Source organism: Epinephelus fuscoguttatus, linkage group LG18, assembly GCF_011397635.1.
Source record: "Epinephelus fuscoguttatus linkage group LG18, E.fuscoguttatus.final_Chr_v1".
Taxonomy (NCBI): domain Eukaryota; kingdom Metazoa; phylum Chordata; class Actinopteri; order Perciformes; family Serranidae; genus Epinephelus; species Epinephelus fuscoguttatus.
The window spans coordinates 36,474,859-36,500,895 of NC_064769.1; the positions used below are offsets into that span (position 1 = coordinate 36,474,859).

Sequence of the window (26,037 nt, forward strand, 5' to 3'; positions counted from 1 at the left end):
TGCTTTCCCATTGCCAGTACACCACAGCCATGTGCAGGGCGTCTCTCTGCATTTTTTCTTCCTGGTTTGTCACACTGGATGTTATGGATTGGCCATAAAACAGGTTAGTGGATGCACTAGTGAAATGTGCGTGTCCACTCGGGTGTTGTATTTCCATCAATGCTAATCAGAGCTGGAGCTGATGAACACCCCTGACCACTGCAGAGTCATTAATTAAAAAGGCCAGATGTTAGCGGGTGTAAGTTGGGTTTTTGTGCAGTGGGAAAGGGGCTTAAGTTAGCAGCTAGCTGCATGGTAAACATAGTGGGGGAGTGAACCAGAGCTACAAATGAATGAAAACTGGACTTGCGTTCGCTAACATGACTCCAAATGAATGCTGATGTTGCTCTGTGTCTGCTGGAAGCTCACAGTTTCACCGTACGAAACTTTGTTAGCCAATAACAGATTTGTGCAGTTAGCATTTTTGCACCTCTAGTTAGCCTTGTCTCAAAGTCAGTGGGTTTTTTAATGGGTTTTTGGTGAGATCCCTTAAAATAAGTCAGTGGCTAACACTAGCTTGATGCCCAAACACACCAAGCTGCAGCGAAGAACAGCTTGCTGCAATATTTATAATTTTCTGTGACCAGGTTTTAAGCAGGAAGATATTATTTAGGTCAACATGGCTGCCAAAAGTTAAACTACCCCCAGCATTTAGTGGCCACTGCAGCTTTCCACAGCTATTGCATGGCAGCTTGCTGCAGGCCGCACTTCGCTGCTTGTTGGTGTGTTTTTGTTGTAAGAGGCTTTTTGTTGTATAACATAAAACATGTCAGTTAATACTCCACTTATGAATCTTTTACATATCCTTTAGCAGCTGCTAACGAGTGGCTAAATGAGACTACAGAGCATCATCATGCTGAACGGTCATCAACGCTTTACAGCCTCGCTGTGCTGGCGTCGGTGAAGTCATATGACCTTGGTGTACTTAGTTTATAGCGTAATGTTAGTGTTTTAGTTCTGGTGATTGCGTTTACCCCTCAAAAATCATAAAAGCAGAGTTCATTTGTGAAGATTATCTTGATGAACAAAGCGTGTAAGTATCATTAACTTTTGTTTGCCACAGATCTTATTTTCTTGGATAATCTTAAATCCAATGGAAAAATCACACTGGCTTTTTGTCCGGGGAACCATGGTGATGTTAACTTCCTGGATGTCCTGCAAAAAACATCATCTGTGCAGCGCCCTGTATGTTGATGTTGTGTTGTCAGATTGTTACACTACCTTCAAATGCCTAAAAATATAATTTATCATGTTTTATTATAGAAAAATAAGTCGTAAACTAAAGTGCTTACAACCAGTGTTTGGAAGGTTACTTCTGAAATATAATAGATTACAGGTTATATATATTATATATGGAAATATGTCACTTCTGCCTTTAGTGCTTTTAAGTTCTTTTAAGCACTGAATCACACATTTGATGATTATTACATTCTTGTGACTAAAAAAAATCATGTTAAAATCATTTAATTCATGACACTGTTTTTTTTTTTGTGCTTTGATTAATTTAAGACAGTCTTGTGTAACATCTCGGCCTTTTGGCTAATTCTGGCATTTTTATACAACGTGTATTTATTATTTTTCACTGCCTCTTCTTAAAAAAAAAACAAAACTAAAAATGTAATGAGTTTGCTAAGGTAACTATTTTAGTTACTTCATCAAAGTAATGTAACTTATTAAATTAGATTACATCAGATTCATTTTTAATTTTTAACAAATGTTCTGATCTGGGCAACAAAGATGAAGAATCCTAAAAACATAAGAGCACAAGTGCTGCACTCAAATTTTTCCCAACGGCTGTGCAGACCTGCATTCTCCATAAATATGCCAGGCGTTCCTGCACGATGCAACCCAATAGAATTAATGTTATATTCAACATATGAGCTGTTTTTTTTTTTTTAATCAAAAAGTATAATTAGAAAATAAAATAATTTGTAATCACTAACATTTTGATTAGTAACTGCTCACAGTTATATGTGGAATGGATTCTTACCAAAGCAGGATGCTCTACATTCCAGCAAAATAAATGTTGTGCCTAAAAATATAAATAAATGGTCTATAATTAATATGTAAAGCCACAATAAGTGACTGAATAAATAATAATAAAGCCATACAACTCAGAAATGTTGTGGATGGCAAGCTGAACAAACCTCCCTGAGCAGAAATGGATAAAGACAGAGGTCTCTAGAAACGTTCAAAGCCCGTCCACATGGTTCTCTCGACCAGACCATAATTGCATTTATTGTTGATGTGAAATGAGTCGCCATCGGAGAACATCGAGCAGCTTAAATAAAACAGGGGGTGTGTAATTAACCTCTACAAGTGTAAAGTTGTCCATCTGCTGTTGCTTGTTGGACTTGAGTTTGCTTTCAGCATATTTTTTGAGGTTATTCAGGAGAATATTCTGGACAGTATTTTGTCACTGTTCTGGATTGTTGCAAGAATAATAAACATACATTTGCATAAATGCATAAAGCAGGCGTATTTGTCCACTGCCATGCTGATAAGAGTTTTAAAAACATGAAAAATATCCCTTTAAGGTTCATTTAGACCAGATAAAAAATGTGCGATTAATTAACTATGGACGAGCATGTGATTAATCGGGATTAAATATTTGAATCGACTGACAGGCCTAATGTAAGAGTGATACCTGCATTTAAATGTTGTAGCTGGTGAAGATGAAGTAATTAAAATTGTTTTATTTACTGTTTAATAGGTTAGTTTATTTTGAAACAATGCATCATATTTTATGAGCTACTTATATTTTTGTTTTAAAATTCTTAATCTGCAAAGTGAGCTATGTAGATGTGATTAACGTAGAGGTGCACGCCATTAAGACTGTGCATAATGTTGGACGTGAGGAGCAGATGAACACACTGTTTAAAGTCACATGCGTTGAATTCCGGACACTTGGTTAAATTTAAAACGGCGCAAATAATGTAAGAATGCAAGAAATAATCTACTTCAGGGCAATATTCAAAAAATGTTTTGTGACAGGGAGAAGGGATATAATGAAGCTAAAAAAGTCTGTGTATTTCAGTGTGTGGGGTGGATTTAGGAGCAGGTTAGATGAGGAGTAGAGGAGAAGAGCACTTTAAAAAGATGCACAGACAGTATGTTTAGGAGGTGTGCAGATGAAGAGGGGTGACGCTGATGAGTTTATTTATTTATCTGCTTGGTTGAGATGTGGTTCGTATATTTAATACCAGAGACAGTTGTTTAGTTATCTGTATTAATGGTTGTAAATATGTTTGGGATCCTTTTTTACAATTTCATTTTTAAATGAGATGGATAGTGAGAAGGTGGGAGGATTATACAAGTGTACACAGTGTCATTTATTCATTCAAGTATTAAGCAGCACAGATTGGAAATTTGGAGTAAAAACTGTACCTTGGTGCAGTACTCGTACTTGTAAACATATTTAGTTACTTCCTGACAATACAAATAGGAGAAACTTGAGGTCAGAGTTAAGAAGAAAGCCACTTCTTCAAGTTGTAAGAGAAGGTTTTATTACCAGTGCTATGTACATAGAAATAATACAGCCTTGCCCCTTTCCCCCCCTTCAATGCACACACACATGAGCACGCATACCCCCAGGCACTCAGCACTCACACACACACACACACACACACACACACACACACACACGTTTGTATCCAAGAATATCTCAATACATCAGAAATAAGACACATTCTCTCTAGATCTTACACAACGTCCAAAGGAAACGCAAATGATCTCAAAACAATATTTCAAGTTGAGATAAATCAGTGTGGCCGAAAACACAGCGTTACACGTGTCGGATGTGTTCTGTTTAAGACGTGCCGATGAAGCGGAGATGGCTGAAAGACTAGATGAAATTAAAATGAAAAAAAATTAGGTGAGGTTTTGTACTGAAAAATATCAGCTAACGTGCTTTGTGTGTCTCCTTTCAGAAGCAGTATTACGAGGAGAGTATGGAAATATTGTTTCTTTTCATGTGACTGCACAAAGGCTGACTTTTCAAATTGGAGCCCTGATGACACTTGGCCCTGAAACTACAGAATTATCTATTGTCATTATTTAGAAATAAAGGGAAAAAAAAACAAGAATTTGTCCTCTGCAGCGCAGAGATGTTCACATATACACAGCCGGACGCTGCTGCTGCTGCTGCTGCTGCTGCTTTGAGCTGATTTTTTAATTCAGTGTGTCTTAAGGCCACTAGATGGCAATGAGTGCTTCAGAGCAGACAGTGGTAATGTCACAGATGTTGTCTGCCCCCTCTTTTGTTTTCTCTCTTTAGAGGAAGGAGACCTCAGCTGTTGAAGTAGATTCTCCATTATGGGTTCAATGTTCTTTTGAAAATCATTTCCATTAAAACATGTTTTTTAAAAGGGACAGTAACAAAAGGAAGGTCAGGTGAAGCAGTCTGCAGAGCAGAACTATCAGGGCCGGCTGGATGGGTGTAAGATTTGTGTGTGTGTGTGTGTGTGTGTGTGTGTGTGTGTGTGCGTGCTTGAGTGAGCACAAGTGTCTGTATAATTGTGTCCGTGTTTTGAATAATGGTATAGACATCCTTCTTTTGAGCTATGATCAAGAACGCTTTTTGTGCATTAAGGGACTTAAAGCTGAGATGTGTGCTAGAGAAAGTCAATGCCAGAGGTGTGTGTGCATGTTTGTGTGTGTGTGAGAGTGTGTGTGTGAGTGTGTGTGTGTGTTTTCTATCAAGAAGCAGCCTTTGATCTGACATATTGTCTTACAGAGGAGAATGTTTAAAGCAACGTTTTTTGTGCCTTGATCGGCACATACGTGTTCGTATATCAACGTAAAAGCGTGTATGAAAACCTGGTCCTTTGTCTCTAATATTGAGGGTCGTGTTGCGATGAACAGAATGAAAAAAATTAATAATGCTTTTAAGCAACGGTTTTAAAAACAAAAATGTGGTGAGAAATTAAGAGAACTAGAGATGTCCCCTTTGGCATTTCTCTCTAATGTGTTCCTAGAGCATTAGAAGATACCTTCGTTAACATCAAGGGGAAGGCGAGAAGCATTTCAAGTCCCACAATCCAGGAAGGGATATGCTTTGGAGTGTCTACCGGGCAGCAAATATTACTTTTTCCAGTAGGCTGTCCCATTCTCGATTCCTTCAATTGTGAAAATCAGTCCGTGATTTTAAAAAGTCCTCCGTAAAAATCTCACCAGTTCTTTCCACTCCACAATTTTCATTCATCTCCTGAATTAACTAGGCTGACCTCCAGCCCAGGAACGGTCCCTGCGCTTCATCCTTTACCAGGCTGTGGTTTCTCCCATCTCCGGGCCTTGGTGGGACATAGGAGCACTGTAGCTGGAGTTACTAGCCAAGGAGAAAGGAGGACTGGGTCCGCCCCCGTATGCCTCCCCCTGGACAGGCTGCAGGGAGCTCGGTAAGCCCGGCTCCGGACTGGGGGTTTCTGCATGGGAGATCATGTCCGTGAACCTTTGGTCGTCTGAGGGGTGGTGGCCCGATCCCTCCATGGCTCCGGGTCCAGAGCCCAGGATGTAGGGGGACTCGGCTGGAGACTGAGCCTGTGAGGATGGTGGGCCGTGGGGGAAGAAGTCGTAGTTACCTCCTGGTCCGTAATAGTCACCTTGGTATTCTGTGGAAGGACAGGAGAACACACGGGGTTAGACTTTCTACCAAAGACTTTAGTATAAGTGCTGTTGGTATGTACACCGACAAAAAAATAAAGCACCAGAATCCGTATATAACCCATGTAATCGTAAAGGCTGCCACCATGTGACCAATGTGCTAATGGAAGTAAAGAAGGAGGTTGTATAAAGAGCAGAAGTCCACATAAGGAGTAGGTTCAGGTGGTGGATGAGTCAATAAAACACAGGACTTTACCCCATGAGACCAGTGATCGTGTCCCGTGCGAAACCAAACAGAACTTTGAGTTATTTTAAGGTACACTGTCACGTTACGTTAAGTGCGTCACTTTACTTACCTAAAACTAACCTCATAACTTTATGTTACATACATACCGTGACTCTGCCCAACCATGTTTCTTTTCGAAACCTAACCATCATAACTTTACTTTGCTAAACATGACCTTTGTAAGTTTACGTTAAGTATGTAACTTTAAGTACATAACATGACAATGCTCAAATATGTTTCTTATGCTAAACCTAACCCACAGTAAGTTTCTTTTCCGAAACCTAACCTACATTACTCTGTTTTTCTAAAAATAACCTTCTTAACTTTACATTACGTACATCCCTTTATGTTCCTAACCCTAACCTAATTAACTTTAAATTAAGTACGTAACGTGATGATGCTCAATCACATTTCTTTTCCTAAACTTAAACTATATAACTTTACTTTTTTAAACCTAACCTACATAACTTAACGTTAAGTACGCAATATGACAACAATGTCTTCCCAAACCTAATCTACATACCTTTACTTTCCTAAATCTAACCTTAGCATTAAATACTTAAAAGTGATGATGCCCAGCCATGATTCTTATCCTAAACCTAATCCACGTAGCTTAACATAAAGTACGTAACATGATGACTCCCAACCATGGTACTCTTCCTAAACCTAACCTACATAATTTACTTTCCTAAACCTAAGCTATGTAACTTAACGTTACGCACTTAACTTACCTTAGGTATGTAACATGATGATGCCCATAAAACACTTCCTAAACCTAACCTACGTACCTTTATGTTAAGTAGGTAACATGATGACTAGCAACCATGATTCTGTTCATAAACCTAACCTACGTAACTTAAAGTGAAGTACGTACAGGTTGGGGGTGTCCATGGGTCAAACAAACACAAGACTTTCACCCACGAGAACAGTGCTGTGTCCCATGTGAAACAAAGTGAACTATGAGTTATTTTAAGGTGCGTCATCACTTTACGTTAAGTAAGTAACTTAACGTTATGTACGCAACGTGACAACATCCAAGCATGATTCTTTTTCTAAACCTAACCTAACCTGTACGGGCACTAACAGTTCCCCACAGCAACCTCACACACACCTCCACCCTTACCTAAGTGGTGAAATTGATCATGTCCAATTTCCAACCAGCCGCACTCCAACAGCCTCATTTGAGTGTATAAACAACTCCACACTTCTCCACCTCAGTTCTCTCACCTTTTACACACTGCATTCATCTCCCTCACTCATTCAGCTCGCAGCCATGCGTGCACCTCGATGGATTCCCCTGCTGAAACTTCTGGATCTGGATGAGGAACTCAAAAATGAGATTCCAGCCTCCCTGCAGCCCTGCCAGGTCCTGTCGGCTGCATCTCTCTCTCCGTCATGTCGGATGCAGCTTCCAGCAACATCCCTCTCCTCCACCTCACTGGGCTGTGGCTATTTCCTGAGCTACACAGATCACGCTCCATTGTTCCCAGCATGTAACCCAGCTAGGGCTGCAGCTGATTTCATTATCAGCTAGTCTAGCAAATGTTTTCTTGATGAATTGATTAATTGTCTGGTCTCTAGAACACAAGGAAACGGTGCAGGCTGCCCATCACAATTTGCTGAAGTCCAATTTGAAACCTTTACTTTGCTTATTTTGTTCAGCCAACAGTTCAAAACCCAAAGATATTCACTTCACAGCGATACAAACCAGACAAACACTAAAAATCCTCACATTAGAGAAGCTGGAACCAGACACCGCATCGCAGCATATCTGCTTGAAAAATGACTAAAAAAGATTAATCAATTACCAAAACATTTGCCAGTACATTTCTGGGTGATCGACTCAATAACTAATTGTTTCAACTCTAAATACGCCATTATTGCACGTCTGGACACCTGTTTTGAATCTTTCAATCCAATTGTACCCTTTAATTTACACCTTGCTGATGTTTTTTTTATCCACAGTCAATCTTAGTCGAGTCAGTCGTGGTTGTGACAGGTTTACCCCGACTCTACTTTTATCGTTACAGCATCACAAGACAAAATAGCTCTTTATCATAACTGATCATGCCTGTTTACATGTCAGCAAATCATCACAAAGATCTGTGAGGTCCACAATCAGTGACTCCTTTTGATTCTTCTTTTGATTGAATGCTATTTGTTAAAAAAAAAAAGCTTTTTATTGTTGCCAAGCAACCACCCCATCACCTTCTTACCCTAACCGTCCTGTGTAATCAATCTACCGTTTATTTTAAATGTTATTTCATCATATGTATTTCCCAGTAATCAGTGTGTAGCTGCTGCCATGTTGAGGCAGAGGGTGCTGTCTGTAGCTCTGGTTGAGGGTGAGAGGCTGTCAGCAGATAAACAGAGATCTGTGTGGGTACATGAGACCCTAAAAAAGAGGCTGGATCATGGGGAGTACCACCAGTTGGTCCAGGAGCTTCTCCTCCATGTTGGCTGTTTCAAGTACTGCACTTATCTGCTTCCACGCCTGCTGTTTTCTATTGAGATGGTGCTAACTGCGGTTTGTAAAGTCGTATAGCTCTGTGTGTATCCAGCAACCACTACCACCAGTTTCTCCTCCATTGTTGGCAAAGGCCTAGTCTGAGTGGGTGGAAGTTTGCTGCATAGATCAGCCTCTCATTGGGCAGAACGAGCCACCCGCTGAAGTCCCGCCCTACCACCTCCGGTTGTCATAATCAACAAACGTCCTTTACTAACTTTTGCGGTGTTTGATCTTGCGAGGATGTAGCCATTTTTCTGCCATGGTTCACGTCCTGTAGGCGATATTTTTGTGGGCGTGTTACACCAAAACCTGTTTCCCCCCGGCAATATTTTTGCAAGCGCACCGTTGCTGTGGCACCGCCCAGAACGATTGTGATTGGTTGAAAGAAATAAAAAAAGCCGGGGCGTTTTTTTCTCCAATCTTAAAGTGAGAGTCGGCGCAGCCAGACCTCTCTTTTCTTGAGAAAGGTCTGGTGAGCGAGACTAGCGAAGGCCTGCCTCTCAAATCATCCGACTGGACAATGGGAAAAACTGGAAACAACATGGGGCACTTTTCCTGCAAGAACACCTGATGCCTAGAGCGCAGAAATGCGAGCACGTAGCAACACAAAAACAGGAAGCAAAAAGCTTCATTATCATTAAAACACTTACAAAAAGCCGCCACCAGCTGCTGACACGCTTTCTGTGCGATCAGGGCCTTACTCTGTACATTATTCCACTTCTACATGACACTTTCACGAAAAACAACACATGTAAACCTCATGGTGGAGCTACAGGAAACGCCAGAAAGATTCATCCTCTGAGGACCATGATTGTCTGCACAAAATTCCACTCATGTTATAGTCTGGCCAACCAACCGAAAAAAAAAACAAACCCCCAAATCTATTATTTATATACAGTATATTGAACCTCAATCTCTAGCTTTTAAACTCCCTTCCTCTGGAATATTTGACGTTCACGACTGATGACTTTCTTGTCTAAAATATTTCATGGCGTTGACTTCAAAGCGCCGCAGCAGAAACTGGCATGTTAATGACAGAATACAGCCCAAATTCCTTGCTTTCACAGAAAACCTCCAGCACACACTCAGGATTTACAAATATTCCTCACCTAACCTCTAACACTGACTGACATGTTTACACCTCTGAGAGGTTTCAGCACCGTCTGGGCCCCCGACTAATGTTTGATGTCTCCAGGTATACTCACATTTATACCTCGACATGGTGACATTTTTCATTCATTATTCATGAATTTACTGAGTCTCAAAATGTATCTTGAACAGAGATGGGCTGGTGTAAGATTTTATCATGAATCATGATAAAATACACACAATGAGTTGATCCTGGTGGATTTCCACTATCTGGATAATCGTGGGTATGGTGTCCAGCAGCACCAACAGAGACTGCTGGGTAACTAACAATAAAAGAGAGTGAAGGCTGCACACACACCATCCTTAAAACACACAAAAGATCTTAATTAAGCATCTGCATATTTCATATCAAAAGACGTGATGCCATTTCAAATAGCTGAAAAGTCTGCCTTTTTAAGGTTGTTTGTCTTTCACTAAAAATGATGCGTCCCAGTAAAAATATTTGTTTCTTTACTAAATGTAAGGTTAAGTGATTCCAGTATGTTTTAAGCATATTCTGATGGTTACTGGGATGACATCATGAATCACAATCATTCTGGCTGACCTTGAAAGCTGTCCATGACAACCACGAGTCGAAGATACAAAGGGTTAAAGGGTTGCAAGTTATTTAAAAATCAATCTACGCAGATACTTTTGCATTCATGTGCCCAGGCTTAAAGATTTTCTCTCCATGATTTCTGCCTCCATCCAAATCCAATTAAGGTGATGCAAATTTTGTTTCTGGTGCTCACAGCATTCAAACATTTGGATTTTAAAAGCCATCGGAAACATGTATCTCCACAAACAATGTCCCTGTTCTCTGGAAAATTCAAAAACCTCACTCGGTATGTTCACATGCACAGTTCAGTTGAGCTTTGGTTACAGCTCGACTGGGCCATTTAATTGGACTACTCTCCTTGTCCCAGTATACAAGCACTGTTGACCGAAGTATGTCTGACTTTGTTACCATTGGTAACAATATTCGCCCTTTCAGATCGTTAGTATTGGACTTTTTTACGGTTGACCTATTGAGTCACACACCAAACAATCGACTAACTGGTGGCAAACTGGTACCATGGTGGACATTTCGTGCGTGCTGTATGCTTTACTTTTCTTATTGTCTTTTGGTCGACTTCCAGGTGAAAGTCCAGGGTGGAAACTGTGGAGCATGCTCAGACCGTCTCGGCCAGTTTGGATCCAACTGACTGTATACATGCGGGAGGAATTCGACTCCCAATCTCATTATCTTGGTGTGTTAGTCCGACTTTTAGAAATTCAGTTTGGTCCGATTTCAGTCAGACTAACATGTTTACATGTATTTCAAAAGTCCAGTTTTTGTCGGACTGACTCAATTAATTGATTTTCTCTAATGTCATGTAAACGTACTGACTGTGGCGACTGCTTATAGGATGTTCTTTGGATCCAGGGTAACAGGAAAGCTGATTTAAATGCTGTGAACACTGAAAATAAAATTCAATTTTCAGAGACAGATAACCCAAACTACCAACAGACAATGCAACAAGAAACACACTTGTATTTTTTATATGAGTGGTCCAACCTGTTCTTGTATCCAAGCAGTGCACACGTGAATCCAATCCTGAGTGCCACGCCACTTTGAGATCCATCCAGTGCACATTTGGGCGTAACAAACCAACCAGCAGCTGAGCTCCTCTCACACTCTCTCAGAGCAGAGCTACACTGTATATGTACAGTATACTCTCATATCTGTCTGTTAAATATGAAACTCCAGCCAGTAAGCAATTAGCTTAGCTTAGCACAAAGACTTATAGTTATTTGTGTACAGTGTACCCAAAAAGAAGTATAACAATGACTAGCTGTAGAGTTTAACACGGGGTTATGTGCTGGACTATGTCTTCGCTGGGTTCCCTGGCAACCTCGCTGTGCAGACAAGACTCTAGGAAGTTACCGCGCCTGTTCAAGATCAACGTGATCTCAGAGAGATATGTGAAATGACCACGACCTCTGAACACCGCATTATGTGGTGGCATGGCTGGGTTCAGTCACCAAAACTACTTGGTTAGGTTCAGAAAAAGAAAGTGTTTTCAGTTAAAATAACTATGCTTGTTACGTACGGGGCGTAAGTATGACGTAAAATAACGTAAGCACATCATGTAACGAACTACATAAAGGGCGTAAGAACCTAAGGTTAAAAGAAGTCCACTTTGACTTTTTGTTTGGCATTGGACACAAACCACCATCTGGTATTTGTTGATCCAGTCATCACACAGACTTCCTCTCTACATGGACTTTCTCGCTCTTCACACCACCTACGGCAGGGGTGTCCAAACTTAATTGAAATTAGATAATGTGAAAATACCTAGGGGCCGGCTCCTTCTCACATCATCGCTGACATACCTGGTGCACGTCTACAAACTGTACAATGTGAGATGAAAGTATTTAAAATCGATCCGCTGGCCACGATTCTCCCCTGGGTGGGACTTTGAACATGCCTGACCAGCACGTTCTTCTTCCGAAGTTGTTGAATACCACTGCTTTGTCAGGGATTTTGGTGTCAGATACCGGATGCTAAAAGTCAGCTTTCTCAGTGGGGGTACGATACGCCACCAGGAGGTGTCAGTTTGCAATGCAGACATACATAACCTTTTGTGGCGTTACGATACAGTGCCGGTAGGCCACATAGCTTCTGTCGTGGTGGTATGACGTCAAGTTGAAACGTTGCTGGTAATGACATAATGTAAAGACCTGGAAAGTCCCTATAGGGTGGGCGGATGGAAGGGGTGGTGGTACAACAAACCCAGGACTTTCACCCAGGAGCCTGGTGTTCGCTTCTTGTACAGATGTACAGCCAAACCATGATGTTTTTTTCCAAACCTAACCACGTGCCTTTGATGACTTCCCAACGTTGGTGGCAGCGTCATGAAACATCAACAACAGACGCAGGAGGATACCTACATATGTGTAGACACAAAAGGCCACTGACAAAGCAACGATATGTGTCGAGAATGGGTTGAGAATGTGTTGGCCTGACCTATGATGCTGTTACTTTAACCATCACCCATTGTGTCAAGTCTCTGAACCGGGGAAATCGTGTGTCCACCACGACAAAGGATCATAATTGACTTTTCATTGTCAGTGTCCACGGTGCTACAATGTAAATTCAACCCAGTATGTGCCACCAACATGTAATGCAGTGTTAAGAGGTCATTCCAGGTGTTTCTGTCAGATAATAATGTTCCAGATATAGCAAGCTTTTTGACTTTGGACGGAGCCAGGCGAGCTAGTTCCTCCTGTTTCCAGTCTTAATGCTTCTGGCTGCAGCTTCATATTCATCAGACAGACATGAGAGTGGTATCGATCTTCTCATCTAACTCTCGGAAAGACACAAATGAGCGCGTAGTATTTACTAAAATGTCAAAATATTCCTTCAATACTACACCAACGACGCCACTGACGTACTTTCAGACAAGGGCGTAGGTTTCGTTTCAACACGTGAAACACATGAACACACATGAAACGAGGGGTTCGAGGGTGCTGCTAGAGCATCAAACACTTCATTTCCTGCATCCTGGTGAATTTTTATGCACCAGTTTGCCTTTCCTGCATCTGTTTATAGTGTAAATGTCTCCAATTATGTCAAAGTAAAAGTCCTCTGCTACTTTCATGTGTACTTTCTGTGTTCTAAATATTTAGGGGGACGTGTCCCCTGTGTCCCCCTTTAAATCTACACTTACGCATTCAGACTGCAATGATCCTCTCAACACAGCCGCAGTCTCAAAAGGACGACGACCCAGATGAGACTCAGACTTTTGATGAAGTGCTGAAATGGCGAAAGTTCCAGAGGACTGACTTTTTGCAGACTCATTTGACATGCTGTTCTCTGAAACTATATTTCTTGAGTTATTTATCGTAAAAAGAAATCCTGTCAGAACGGTTTACAAAGGATCCATCCGCGCCACATGTAGCCAATTACTTCACACGCCGTTTGCATCCATTAACAATTACAAACCTCCACCTGCCTTCTGCTTCTCAACGCTTCCATATTCACGTTCCAAATTTACATCCTCCCCTCTGCTGCAGATTAAACATTAAATCCATTCTGTTTCAACACCACCTTGAACTGAGATCGATGGCAGACTTTACCCCGCTGCCCCAGATGTTGCACTTGCATTTCTGCACTCGCACCATATGCTCTCTCCTTGCTTCCTGTTTCAGCCTAAACAGGCAGAATCGAGAACTCGCAGGTTAGATATCAAGAAATGATTTTTACAACTGCGTTTATTTGCTGTTGCTTTTTTGGTGATAATCAAGAGGGACGACGAGAGCTGACATGACTTTCACAAACAGGCTAATTATTTGATCTCACAACAGGCCCCTGCTAGTTTGGCCGACCTTGAGGATAAACAACAAGCTTGTGTTGTGGAGTGTGTGTGATGGGGATGGGGATGGGTGGGGATTGAGGGAAGAGGGGTGGAGGTGGGGGGGCTGCTCTGGAAACTATAATTACACTCACGCATGCAGACGCACCACACACAGGCATTCCTGGCTGTAAGCAGCAGCAGCAGCAGAGGAACATAAGGAAGCAGCGAGCTCAGATAAAGGCGAGCAGAAAGGCCTGCTCTGCTGCGGCGGCGGCACAAAAGGGTGTGAAAGGCAGCGTGTGAAGAAAGCAAGAGAGACGAGAGCGAGGGATGGAGGTTTTGTCCTCTGTTTTCCCCTCCCACTCCCTGCATCGCAGCCTTGACGGCTCCAGTTTATTGTATCCTCAATGCCCGGGCCCTTCAGGTAGATGTGCAGGAGCTGTATAGAAACCACGGCTCTCAGACTGTCCATGAAAAACAAACTGCTGATATACATGACAGGTGCATCTGATTTATTCCTGCAGTTCAATGTGGAGCTATTGTTGCGTTAGCGTGCTGTTGTCGCACGCTGCCCACCTGCTATTGTCTCCGAGAAATGTTTTCTTGATCCAGGCGACCAATTGAAGCTTTAATACCCTGCAATCCAGATGTTTTTATCCTCCAAGTAGTCTTGACAGGGATTTATTTATTTATTTTTGAAGGGATATTGATTTGAAGGAGTCGTTACCCAGAGATCACATTGTGTTCTTGTGCACGTGATTAGAAAAGACAGTGTAAAGAAAGCAGCTTATCGTTTCATCAGCAGTTCATTTTCACATGTGGAGACCAGCAAACAAGGTGCGCCTTATCTCCAGCATCCAATGGGAAGAAACAATTTAATAGCTATTAATATTTGCTAACATCAAACGTGAATTTCATCTGATTTTGAAGGCGTTCTGTGCTCAGAGTCAGAGCTACAAATGATTTCTTTAACCCGATCGAGACCTAATTATGTTCCAAACGCAGAAAAATATTGTAATGGTGGGTTTCTACTCTAAATGCAAAAAAACCAGTTAGATTAGGAGACTTGATTATGTGTCATTTTTTCTGTCCACTCCCACCATGATAATATAAATGACAATAAATGGTCTTAACAGATCTTTTTTTCAACAAAAAACCAGAGTTGATTTATTTCTAAGGAATATTTAACTCATATCAATGACTAAAGTGACGCTTTTAAACACATTGCATTTATATTTTGTATTGTATTCGTCATCACGGCTCAAAAAATCCTCAAATTCTGAAGTATCTCCAGAAAATACTGTTCTCAAAGACTCTCGAGATGAAAAATCTATGAATATGTCCACTTTTCATTTTCCAGTGGCACTCAGATCTCCTGCCTGTTCCAGTGGAGGAATACTTCTGAAATTAAATCCAGAGTAAAAGCTACAAATCTTTTGTACAATATTTTGTCATGCACAAGTAATATAACATCTCATGTTTACCTTACACAGTTTAAACACAAATTTATGTACGTTGACAATGTGATTCATAGACTGAAACGTGCCTTGTGCTGTTAAAAAAGGGGGCGTGACTCTACTGCAGTCCACTTTAGATGATGTGGAGCACTGTGATTGGCTCAAAGACATCCCATCAAATCAGTCAGATGACAGTCGAGACATCCTAGAAGAGTTATGGTGCGTTCGTTTTGTACTCGGAGGACGGAAATTCCCAGTTGGAAGTTTAAACTCGATCGGATTTCCAACTTGGAAACTCGGAGCAATCGCATCAACCCCGACTTACAAATTCAAGATGGCTGCCGGTCACACACATAGTGAGTAAACACTCTGCTAAAGTAGTGTTTACAGCAATTTTATCTTATTTGTTTTACATTAGGTCAGCCATACCCATAGTACTGTTCAATCTTTATGCGTGTGCATGTTGCTACGCTGTCTGTATGTGCAAAATACCACATAGAGCGTTGTTATCAACTGATATTGCTAACAGTGGCTACGGCTAGCCCAACGGTAACGTCCATGTTTTTTTCCGACTTGTCCACCGTTGTCAACTAGAATGCAAAAACTGTTGTCAACTCGGAGGTGACGTCATTCCCACTTCTGACTTCCGACCTCCGAGTACAAAACATACGCACCATTATGTCCACTGGAGCGGACGGAGGATCTGAAAGGGTTAATCAGTCACCCTCCAGCTACGTCAGCCCAAGCAGTTTCATGACCAGCTTTATATCTGAGGAGCTGCTTTAGCTTTAACATATTTTTGATATGTCAGTCTTTTGCTGATAGGAATTAATTTCTTCTTCAGGATACTTGTCGTTCCAAACTTAAGATATTTGCTATTCACTGCTGCTGAGCCTTTTTTCCTCCTTTAACACTTCAAAAAATTAATCAAAACTACTTTTGATGAATCAACTCTAATGTGTTAATTTCCTCCCTTTTTTTCTTTAACCTTAATTTGTCGAAGATGTAGCAGATTTATTTTCAAGGAGGAAATTAACAACTTGTCAGAAAGAGAATGACGCTCAAGAGGTGAGCCAATAAGGTGTTTTTTTTTCTCTAATTTCATCAAATGCTGTAATCTGTAAAGGGCTTTAAGGCACATTTTGATCGTCATTAAAACTTCAGTGACACTTTTTGTTGCAGAATGGTACAAGAATTTATTCAGCAGAGTTTACACTTGCTATTTTGGAAGTTCTCTATTCTGAAAGAGTTTTGATAAACCACAACTGTGTCTTTTGATCTGAAATGCATGACTTGAATGCCACCCATGCTGCATCAGTTCCTTCAAACGTGCATCCTTCCAGCCACGAGCGTGGGGGCACGTGTAAAGCAGGGGGGTCTCGGGGTCTTCTGTTTGCAAATTTTGAGCCTTAATTTCCTGCATTCTGGATTTTTTTTTTGCACAAATTTGTGCCATTTCTGCATCAATTCATGGCGGATACTTCTTTCCTTCCATCAAAATAAAATTCCTCTGGTACTTCAATGGTCTGAATATTGAGGGGGGTGTGTGCCCTGCATCCCCCCTGAATCTACGCCTATGCTTCGAGCTGCACAAGTGTCACTGAGTGAGAGTTAAGTATGTTAAAGCTTATTTTGAGCCTTTAAAATCTTCACTTTAGATAAACCAGAACTGTGTCTTTTGATCTTAGATGCATGATTTTAATACGCCACCCGTGCTGCATCAATTCCCTGTAATGTGCACGCTCCCAACCAGGAGCGTAGATTTCGTTTTAACATTACGGGGGGACATGTAAGAAGTGGGGGTGTGGGGGTCCTCCACCAGGAATTTTTTTGCATCCTGATTATTTTTTCTGCATTAATTTACTTTAAAATAAAAGTCTTTGAGGGGGATGTGTGCCCTGCGTCGCCCCCGAATTCTACGTCCATGTGCCCAGCTGTACACAAGTGTCAGTAAGTGAGAGTTAAGCAGGTTTCATTCTTATTTTGAGCCTTTAAAATCATCTTCTGATCTTAAATGCATGACTTGAATATGCCACCCATGCTGCGTCAGTTCCCTCTAACGTGCTTCCTCCCAGCCAGGGGCGTAGGTTTCATTTCAACATTGGGGTGGGCATAAGAACCAGGGAATTTAGGGGTTCCTCCACCAGGGAAATCTGGGGCCTTAATTTCCTGCATTCTGGTGATATTTTTCTGCATTAATTTCTGATTGATATTTCTTTACCTTCATCAAAATAAAAGTCATCTGATACTTTTGTGTTCTAAATACTGACGGGGACGTGTCCCCTGAATTCCCCCAAATTCTACGCCCATGCTCCCAGCTGTACAAGTGTCAGTCAGTGAGAGTTCAATGGGTTTAATGTTTATTTTGAGCCTTTAAAATCTTATGTACAAACTTAATTTTCCATCTAGAAGAAAACTCTCTTCTCAACACACACACGGGCCAAATAATCCCCAAAATTAGAGTCAAATTAAGGACTGATCTTTGAACAAAAGATGACTAGATTAAAGAAACTCGTGACCCCTCAACGTCCGAACAAACTCCCCTGAGGTCTGCAGCGTACAGCCGATAAAGAGTGATCTTCATGTAATCTTCCTGCCGCTTGGTGCTGTACCTATCAGCTGTGTTGGTGCTGCTGATGGATGTAATTAAGTTACACCATATCACATCACAGATGATTTCTGAGATTACATTTGCAGCACAAAATAAAACCTGATATCCACATTAATGTTGCAGCAGGCGACACAAAGACGCAGGACCGCGCACCACATTTTCATTAAAGTGGACATTTCTTACCTCCGTAGTAACCGTAGGCCCCCGGTCCTAAGATGTCTGGATCCTCCAGCCTGCCTCCCAGGGGCCTCATCCTCCTGGGGCCCCTAAAGAAGGCGTGCCGCCGGGCCCCCAGAGCACTCAGCTGCTTCATCCGTCGCTCTTTGGATCTTCTGTTCTGGAACCAAACCTGCGTGGAAGCGGAGGGATGGGGGTCACATTTAAAGAGGGTTTTAGCTCGCAGCCTTCTCACTGCCTTCACTCCGTCTGCGCCATGCCAAGAGTACGAGTCATGTCGCTGTGAGATTCACACTCTGATCACACTCACTACAAGATTCAGTCTGTTGCACGAACACAAAATGCACAAAGCACAACTGAACAAATTAATATGTATCGTTTGAATCCTGATCAGTTTTAGTTGATTTCACTGATCTATTCAATTTCATGCTCGCTGTTACAGAGTCTGTGTCGGGAGCAGAATCTAAATCCTGTTTTTATTTATTCATTTATTGATAGATTTCAGCCTTTAAAGGGCTCTTATTCAAAAAGGACAAACTATGTCGTACAAACTGTACAAAATTATCCCAATTCCAAAACAGCTCTGTGACCATGTTTGACCTGTTTTTATTGTATAACAATTATTTGTGGCATCATTTCATTAGAGCTGCAATGAATAATTGATTAGTTGTCAACTATTAAATTTATCAGTGACTAATTTCACAACCAATTCACTGGTTTGAGTCATTTTTAAGGAAAAATAAAGTCAAAATCATCTCATTCCAGCTTCTTAAATGTGAATATTTCCTAGTTTCTGTCATCCTTTGTGACAGTAAACTGAATATATTTGGTTTGTGGACAAAACAAGACATTTGAGGACGGCACTGATGGACATTTTTCAGTATTTTCTGACATTTTAAACAGCAAACAAGTGATCAGTTTATTGAGAAAATAATTGTAAATTGCAGCCCTACTATTGATTTCAAGGTTTAAATTCTTGGACCTCGGCATTTAAATGGCTTAAAAATTGTGTTTACCTTAAACTAAAAGTGTTAAAGCATTAAAAATGCAGTTACGTGTCACAGAAAAAGTCAAAACTAACCAAATATGAGATCAAAATTTCCACATTAAGGTTTTGATCCTTTAAAGAATACAAGAAGTCATTCACTCTTTTAAACATATATAGAAATGTTAAATATTTCTCTGGCGAGCGCAAAATATCGTCAGAAATTAGGAGACGCATAAAGATGCTCTGTTCAAAATTAAGTGTTTTATCTGTGGCAGAATATAATAAGACTCTTATAAACTGGAGCTGTAAAAAATACATTTTCCTGCTGTAAAATAAAGACGAGCAGCAGAGCGATATAAATGCACCCAGCACACAAGCTACTGCACCTCAGTGCGAGTTAAAATAAACAGTGGAAGCTACAAATCAGAGTCTAAAAAGGCTTATCAGTGACGTGAGATAAACTGTCTTTGAAGAGGAACAAAGGAGGATTTCACTACACACCATATGGAAGAATGTCTGCATTATAAGCACATAACACATCTTGTTTCGCCTTTGCATCACTGCTGCATAATGATGTATGCTCACCCCAGCCGGGCTACACCAGAGGCAAAATCCCACTGTGCTGCAGATTAACAAAAACACACACACACATACGCACACACAAAAACACCTAAAACCACTTAGGCTCTGTTCTATGTGCTCCAGCAGCAAAGGCGACACCTGCTTATTGAGAACAATCGTCTAACTGTAGGGTACATTTTTATGGAAATGCTCTCGCTCCCCTCGAGAGAGCGTTGCTTAGGGATTACATACACATGCTGGAGAAGCAGCGTAGCTCACAGGGCTCCCCGTGCTCAGAGCAATGGTATTTAACACACAGCGAACGAGGAGGAAGATGACGAAACAGAGCCTCCATTTTGGCTCCGAGCAACACAGAAGGGGTGGAGGGGAGGCGAGGGGGGGGATCACAGGCGGAGGGATGGACTACTGCCTGATTGATTGATTGATTTATTGACTGTTTGATTGAGCTCTGTTGATGCAGCTCTCACACACACTCACACACACAGCAGCCTGCAGTATATGATATAGATGAGGAGGCCCTGGTCGGCTCTAATAAGCAGTGGGAACAGGCTGGAAGTGAGTAAGAGCAGAGAGGTGGGAAAGGGGAGGGTGGTATGTAAATCTGTGAAATCAGCGATAATTACAGTGAGTGCACAAAAAGCCACATCACAGTTGGCAGAGATGGTGCTAATCATCCTGACACAGTCTGTACCCAGCCTCTGTGTGTGTGTGTGTGTGTGTGTGTTTCTGTGCATCTGTATATGTGTCTGAGGGTGAGCACACAGACAGAGACAGAGGTCCAGAGCAGCTCGTGTTGCGCTGCAAAACATGTTTGTATGTGGGGCTCCTCTCGCCTCTGGCAGAAACAAGACTAACCTTTCACTAATTTCACGGCTGTGCGACGCGTCTGACGACTGAAATAACCTGCTGTCTGCACAAAATAAAGGCTATTCTTTAAAAAAAAAAAAACAGTGTTTATTATATCCATGCAGCGGTAAATTAGATTACTAGATCTTAATTTGAACACCTGCACATACAGATACAGACGGGCAAATATGAAGGCAATCATTATAGGAAAAGGTTTAGATTTCAGGGGGATGCAGGGGAAAAATATTTAGAACATGTGCATTTGTGTCCCCCAATAAAAACATGACAGGAGCACTTTTATTTTAGCAAAATAAAAGACATTTATGGCATTAAATGGTTAAAAAAAAGGCACAAATTGGTGCACAAGAATGCAGGAAATTAAGCTTTCGCAGAGGACCTCGAAACCGTCCTTTAATATGTTCCTCCCAAAGGGAAACAAAATCTACGCCCTTGATAATAGGAGTAAAAAATAGTGGAGTTAATAGAGGATAAAATTAAATTTCAAAAGAATTAAAATTTAAAAAGTAGTGGGACATGACTGCTGGATGACATGACCAAAAAACAAAAAGGAAAATTCTATGTGCATGTATATATTTTTGAAGAGGAACATATTAAATAAAGCTTTAAACATGTATAAATATAAATATGTTTGTCAAAATGAGATTCTGATTAAATCCTCACAGTGGAAAAAAATAAATCAAATAATTATTTTAAAAAATGTTAATAAATAATTGAATAAATAAATAAGAGCATCAAATAGAAAATTCCAAAAGTTAAAAATAAAATAAAATAAAAACAGATTAAATTAAATAAAAAAAATAGAAATTTTAAAAATATTGCTGCAAGGTGGGTTTGCATTGTTGTGTGGGGAATATAAAATTATTCTTCTGCTTCCACATGACTGTGAAACTATTTCTATAATGCAGACTGACAGGTGCATGTCTCTGTCGCATGTGAGAGCAATTATCATCATTTTACAGGTCTTTTTCTTCCATTTATATTTAAGAGAAATGCAGAAAATGTGACAAACAAGGCGTGGGGGGCGGCTCCTGCGTGGATCGAACAGAGCTCATCATGTTGTGACATTTCTCTAACAGATGACGAGAACTTCAATTAAAACCTCAGAGAAATTAACAGGTAATTCCGCTGATTTATAATCCGTCATTTGTGTCTAATTCGTCTCTGTCTCCGCACACAGCTGCTCTTACCTGGATCACCCGCATGTTCAGTCCCGTCTCCTGGGCCAGCTGTTCCCGGATGTGCCGGGTCGGCTTCGGCGTGGCGACAAACGCGGCCTTTAACGTTTCCAGCTGCTTGGCCTTGATGGTGGTCCGGGGCCCCCGCCTCTTGGTCCCCGAGTTCTGCTCCTCGTTCTCTATATTGTTCGTTTCCTTATCTGAGGACGTGGAATTGTCCGTCTCCTTTATGTCGTCCTGCATTGGGTCCTGCAGATCCGGCGATAAACTCCTATCTGTACACGACGACACTGAGGGGAAAACAAACAAGAGGAAGGTCACGATCCGAAATGTCAGGGAGGAGGAGGAAGAGGAGGAGGAGGAGGAGGAGGAGGGGGCTGTAATTAGGCCTGGAGATGCACAGCGGCGGGATGTGCGTCCAAAATATGTCTTTAAATTGACTGAGATGTGTCATGCAGGAGATTTTCTGCAGCTTTTTTTCATGCACACATTTTTAATCTTTTTTTTTTAAAAAAATGCATTTGATTATTTGCAGATTTAAAATGCTAAAAAATATCATGCAATCTTACGCATGTATAAAATATGTGTGCATATGAGGAGGGAGCGTGGCAGTGTCGGTGCAGCTTCTGTCCTCACGAGCTTTCTGTAAGGATGAACAGAGCGCGGGAGCACACGGCCAGGCTAACATACTCATCCCCAGCGGATCCCGGCGTACAATAATAGAAAGCCATTGTCCTGTGGAGGTAAATATTGAAACCATTCATGTGACAAGGTTGTTGTGAGATGCTCTCCACGGACTGCTGCAAATGTTCCACACAAACAGAACCTCGCGCTGCTCACAGCCTCCACCCTCCGCTCTCCTTTGTGCACCCACAGGCCGGCTGTCACTTTATTCACCACACATGCATTTATATAATGTTCCTCCACGACATGAGCAACACAAGAAGCGTTTTAAAATCTGTAACAAGAGACAAACACATTTATATATATATATATATGAGGGCGCTGATTACCTGAGTTCAAGTTGACTTCCTTAATGGCCCCGGAGCTCAGGTAATCTTCTTTGCACACGAACTTGTTCTCGTCTATCACGTAGAGCTCCTCTCCCGTGGACAGCTGCTTGTTACACACCATGCAGGTGAAGCAGTTCAGGTGGAACACCTTGCTGCGGGCTTTGCGGACCAAGTCGTTTGGCGAGATTCCCTGCAGACAGCCCGCGCATTTAGTGCCAAAGCGCCTGCACGAGACCAGAGTTTGAAATTAATATTTGTCCTTTTTATAAAAAGCAAAATCACCTCCTGTTATAGCCGAATTATAATAAAAGCAGCAGCGTGCAAAAGCTCTTATAATTATCATCCAAATATATTTTTAAATGGGCCTGTTATGTCTACATATGTGCATATCATATAATAAATGTGATCGGTAGGAATAAATAATTTGAGCATTAGCACCTATTAAAGGAGCAAATACAAACAGAAGTCAAATTATTATAATGCTAAAAATATTCTTGTTTTTTTTTTTTGCTAATAATATAATAAAATAATAAAAATACAGTGCGTCTTATTACGCGCCATTCAAGCCTGTAAAAATATAAAGGCAATAAATAATCTATATTTCGCATTTCTCTTAAATCATGAGTAAACAATCATTTATAATAAACAAAACAATAAACAAAAGCATCTCTATTTAAGTGTCTGGCGGCGGAGAGCATTCAAACCCAAATAAAAAATGAAATAGAATAAAATTTAAAAAAAAAAAAAAAAACCCCGAGTCAGATTTTGGGAGCGAGCAAACCCCGCGTGCTCATTATTTCTGATGGAGGTGCTCTGACAATAACCCCACGCAAAACGCATTAGTGACAATCAACACATTGTAGCCGCGGATATATTATGGGATTAAGCAGAGTGGGAGCATCTTAGCGTGGAAATCTGCTCTTAATCCATATTCACCCGCTTAAATACCGAGTGGGACGACTCATCAATTTGATACACAAATAACCCCAAAATAAATTTTATTAAAAAGAAAAAGGTGCTGGCGGTTGTGTGATATTCCACAGTGGAGAGAAACACACCTGGTGATGTTATATTAAAGCTCCTCAGGTGAGGTTGTGTTACAGGAGGCTCACCCCGGGCCTGCTGCACCTACCTGTGCCCGCCCCCCCCTCCCGGCCCATCTGGGGGGTGCTTTAAGCCTCCGGCTGCAAACAAGCGCTCCTTTTGTGCAGCATTGTTTTAACACTAATGTTGCCTTGTCTCTCCATTTGCAACGGTATCGCTCCACTGTCCCTCCTTTCACATGCATGGCCGCAGCCTCCCCCAGCGCAAAGGGCACAACTCTACTCACACAACAAATGGACATATTAGGGTGATTACTGTTTCGCCTGGCTAATGGCTCGGCCATTTAAATCCACCGCTTGATGGGACCTGCGCTAATATGATGGCCGAGGCCGCGCGAGGCCAATAATAGCCCGTCCGGACAAAGGCTAATGTGTCTTACATGTCATTAGACAATTTGGGGGAAAATAACTGACACATACAAATGAAAATGATGCTAAGAGAGTGCGACGGGACAAACAAGGGCTTCACTTATCACTCAATTACCTGAGACACTTTTTGGGAATTGTGAGGCGGTTAATAGGCTGATGGTGTGTGAGGTGGTGTGTGTTGTCTGGAGCTGGCAAATACATTTAATAAATGCAAAGCACAGGATGCACGTGGCTGCACAGCGACTGAATATTTGTTGTTATTTGTAGTGTGCAGGCCCTTTAATAAAAGGCCACACTGTGTGAGAGCAAAATTTCATTTTAGAGGTTCATTAAAATATTTTGAAATACATTGCTTTTACATTTGTTCTGCGTGTTTTATTTTATCTGCCTACAGTTTGATTTAATGTCTGACCCCTGTGCGCACAGGATTTAAGCCCAGGCTCGTCTCTGTGGGCCACACTGTTAGCTCTCATATTTTCTTTTATTTCTTAATTATTTCTTTATCAACACTGCACCCATATAAATATCCACATATTCCTAAAATGTGCTGCACACTGCTGTGAAGCCTCGTCAGAACTCTGACTCTCTGTTACCTGAAAAAGTCCATTTTGCAATAGAGCTTCCCGTCCCTGGAGAAGCACTTCTCGGTGAGGTTGCAGTTGCACTCGCAGCACTGGACGCACTTGGCGTGCCAGGCTCTGTCCAGCACGTTGAGGAGGAACCGGTCCAGGATGGGCCGTTCGCACCCGGCACAGTGGACCATCATGTCTCCGGCCTGCAGGACGCCGAGTGCCGACCTTCCCACACGGACTGCGCTGCTCGGACTGGGGCAACCCGGGTCTACGCGGAACAACGTCTTGGCTCCGGGGAGGTGTGCTGTCAGGCGAAAAGTGGAGGAAGCTCCCCGATCAGCGGAGTGACAATCCCCGGGAAGCGTTGTAGTCCTGCTCCTGTTTGGCTGCTGTCCTGGCACTTGTCACAATCCACAATCCAGAGGAGAGGAGGAGAGATCTCAGCCGCGCCAGCTGATGGACTGCGTAATGGACACACCGGACATGTTTTCTCGCGCGCACTCTGTTAAAACCTCATCATTCACACGTGTTTATTTCTAATATTTCATCCCTCTGCTCGTGCTTTGTTTTGGCTCCAGTCATTTCCTTCGGGCTCACCTCACGCCGCCACTTTCGCATCACTGTGCCTGGGTTATCACGAGGTTTTGCCAGCGCGACGCGCATCCTGCGCTCACATTGGATGACGCCCTTGTTAATTCCCGTGCCAGGAGAGCCAATCAGAACACAGTTGTTATGGTTACACGTCCATAGCTGTAGCCTCCGAGCGAACCTGAATCACACGCGGCGCGCAGGAACACCAGGGCCGCGCATGCAGGGTGTTTGTAGTGGCGCTCTGAGAGGCCAGCCTGCATGTGGAAGGTTTCATAGCGGGTCAGCAGTGACTGTGTGAGGAGGAGACAGCATCAGAGAGCCTCCTGCAGCATCTGCTCGGACCTTCAACTTTAAAGTCCACAGAAACCCGCTGCAGGTGAGGAAATACCTGCACAACAGGCGCGTCTACATGAATGTGAATAGATGCGCTGGGAGTGGGAGTAGCCGAACAAGGGCTAATGCTACACAACCTCCATAATGGCCTTGTGACAAAACGCTCGTGCATTACAGTGTGTCCGTGCAGGGCCGGGGAGGAGGGGCCGCGGGCCTTTTCTCATGCACAAAGCTATTTAGAGGGAAATGCGATGGATTAGCTGGCGCCCATCAATAGGGAGAGCCCTGTGCTTTAA

At 42.0% G+C, this 26,037-nt stretch overlaps 1 protein-coding gene across 1 annotated transcript; it reads right to left on the minus strand.

Moving 5' to 3' along the window:
- Positions 1 to 3,653: 3,653 nt before the first annotated feature.
- lhx5 (LIM homeobox 5) lies at positions 3,654 to 25,448 on the minus strand. Its single transcript, XM_049560082.1, has 5 exons — positions 24,839 to 25,448; positions 22,774 to 22,997; positions 21,773 to 22,050; positions 18,155 to 18,320; positions 3,654 to 5,648 (listed from the first exon to the last, which is right to left on the minus strand). Exons 1-5 carry the CDS (start codon positions 25,009 to 25,011, stop codon positions 5,299 to 5,301), a joined length of 1,191 nt encoding a protein of 396 aa, XP_049416039.1. The 5' UTR covers positions 25,012 to 25,448; the 3' UTR covers positions 3,654 to 5,298.
- Positions 25,449 to 26,037: the final 589 nt, after the last annotated feature.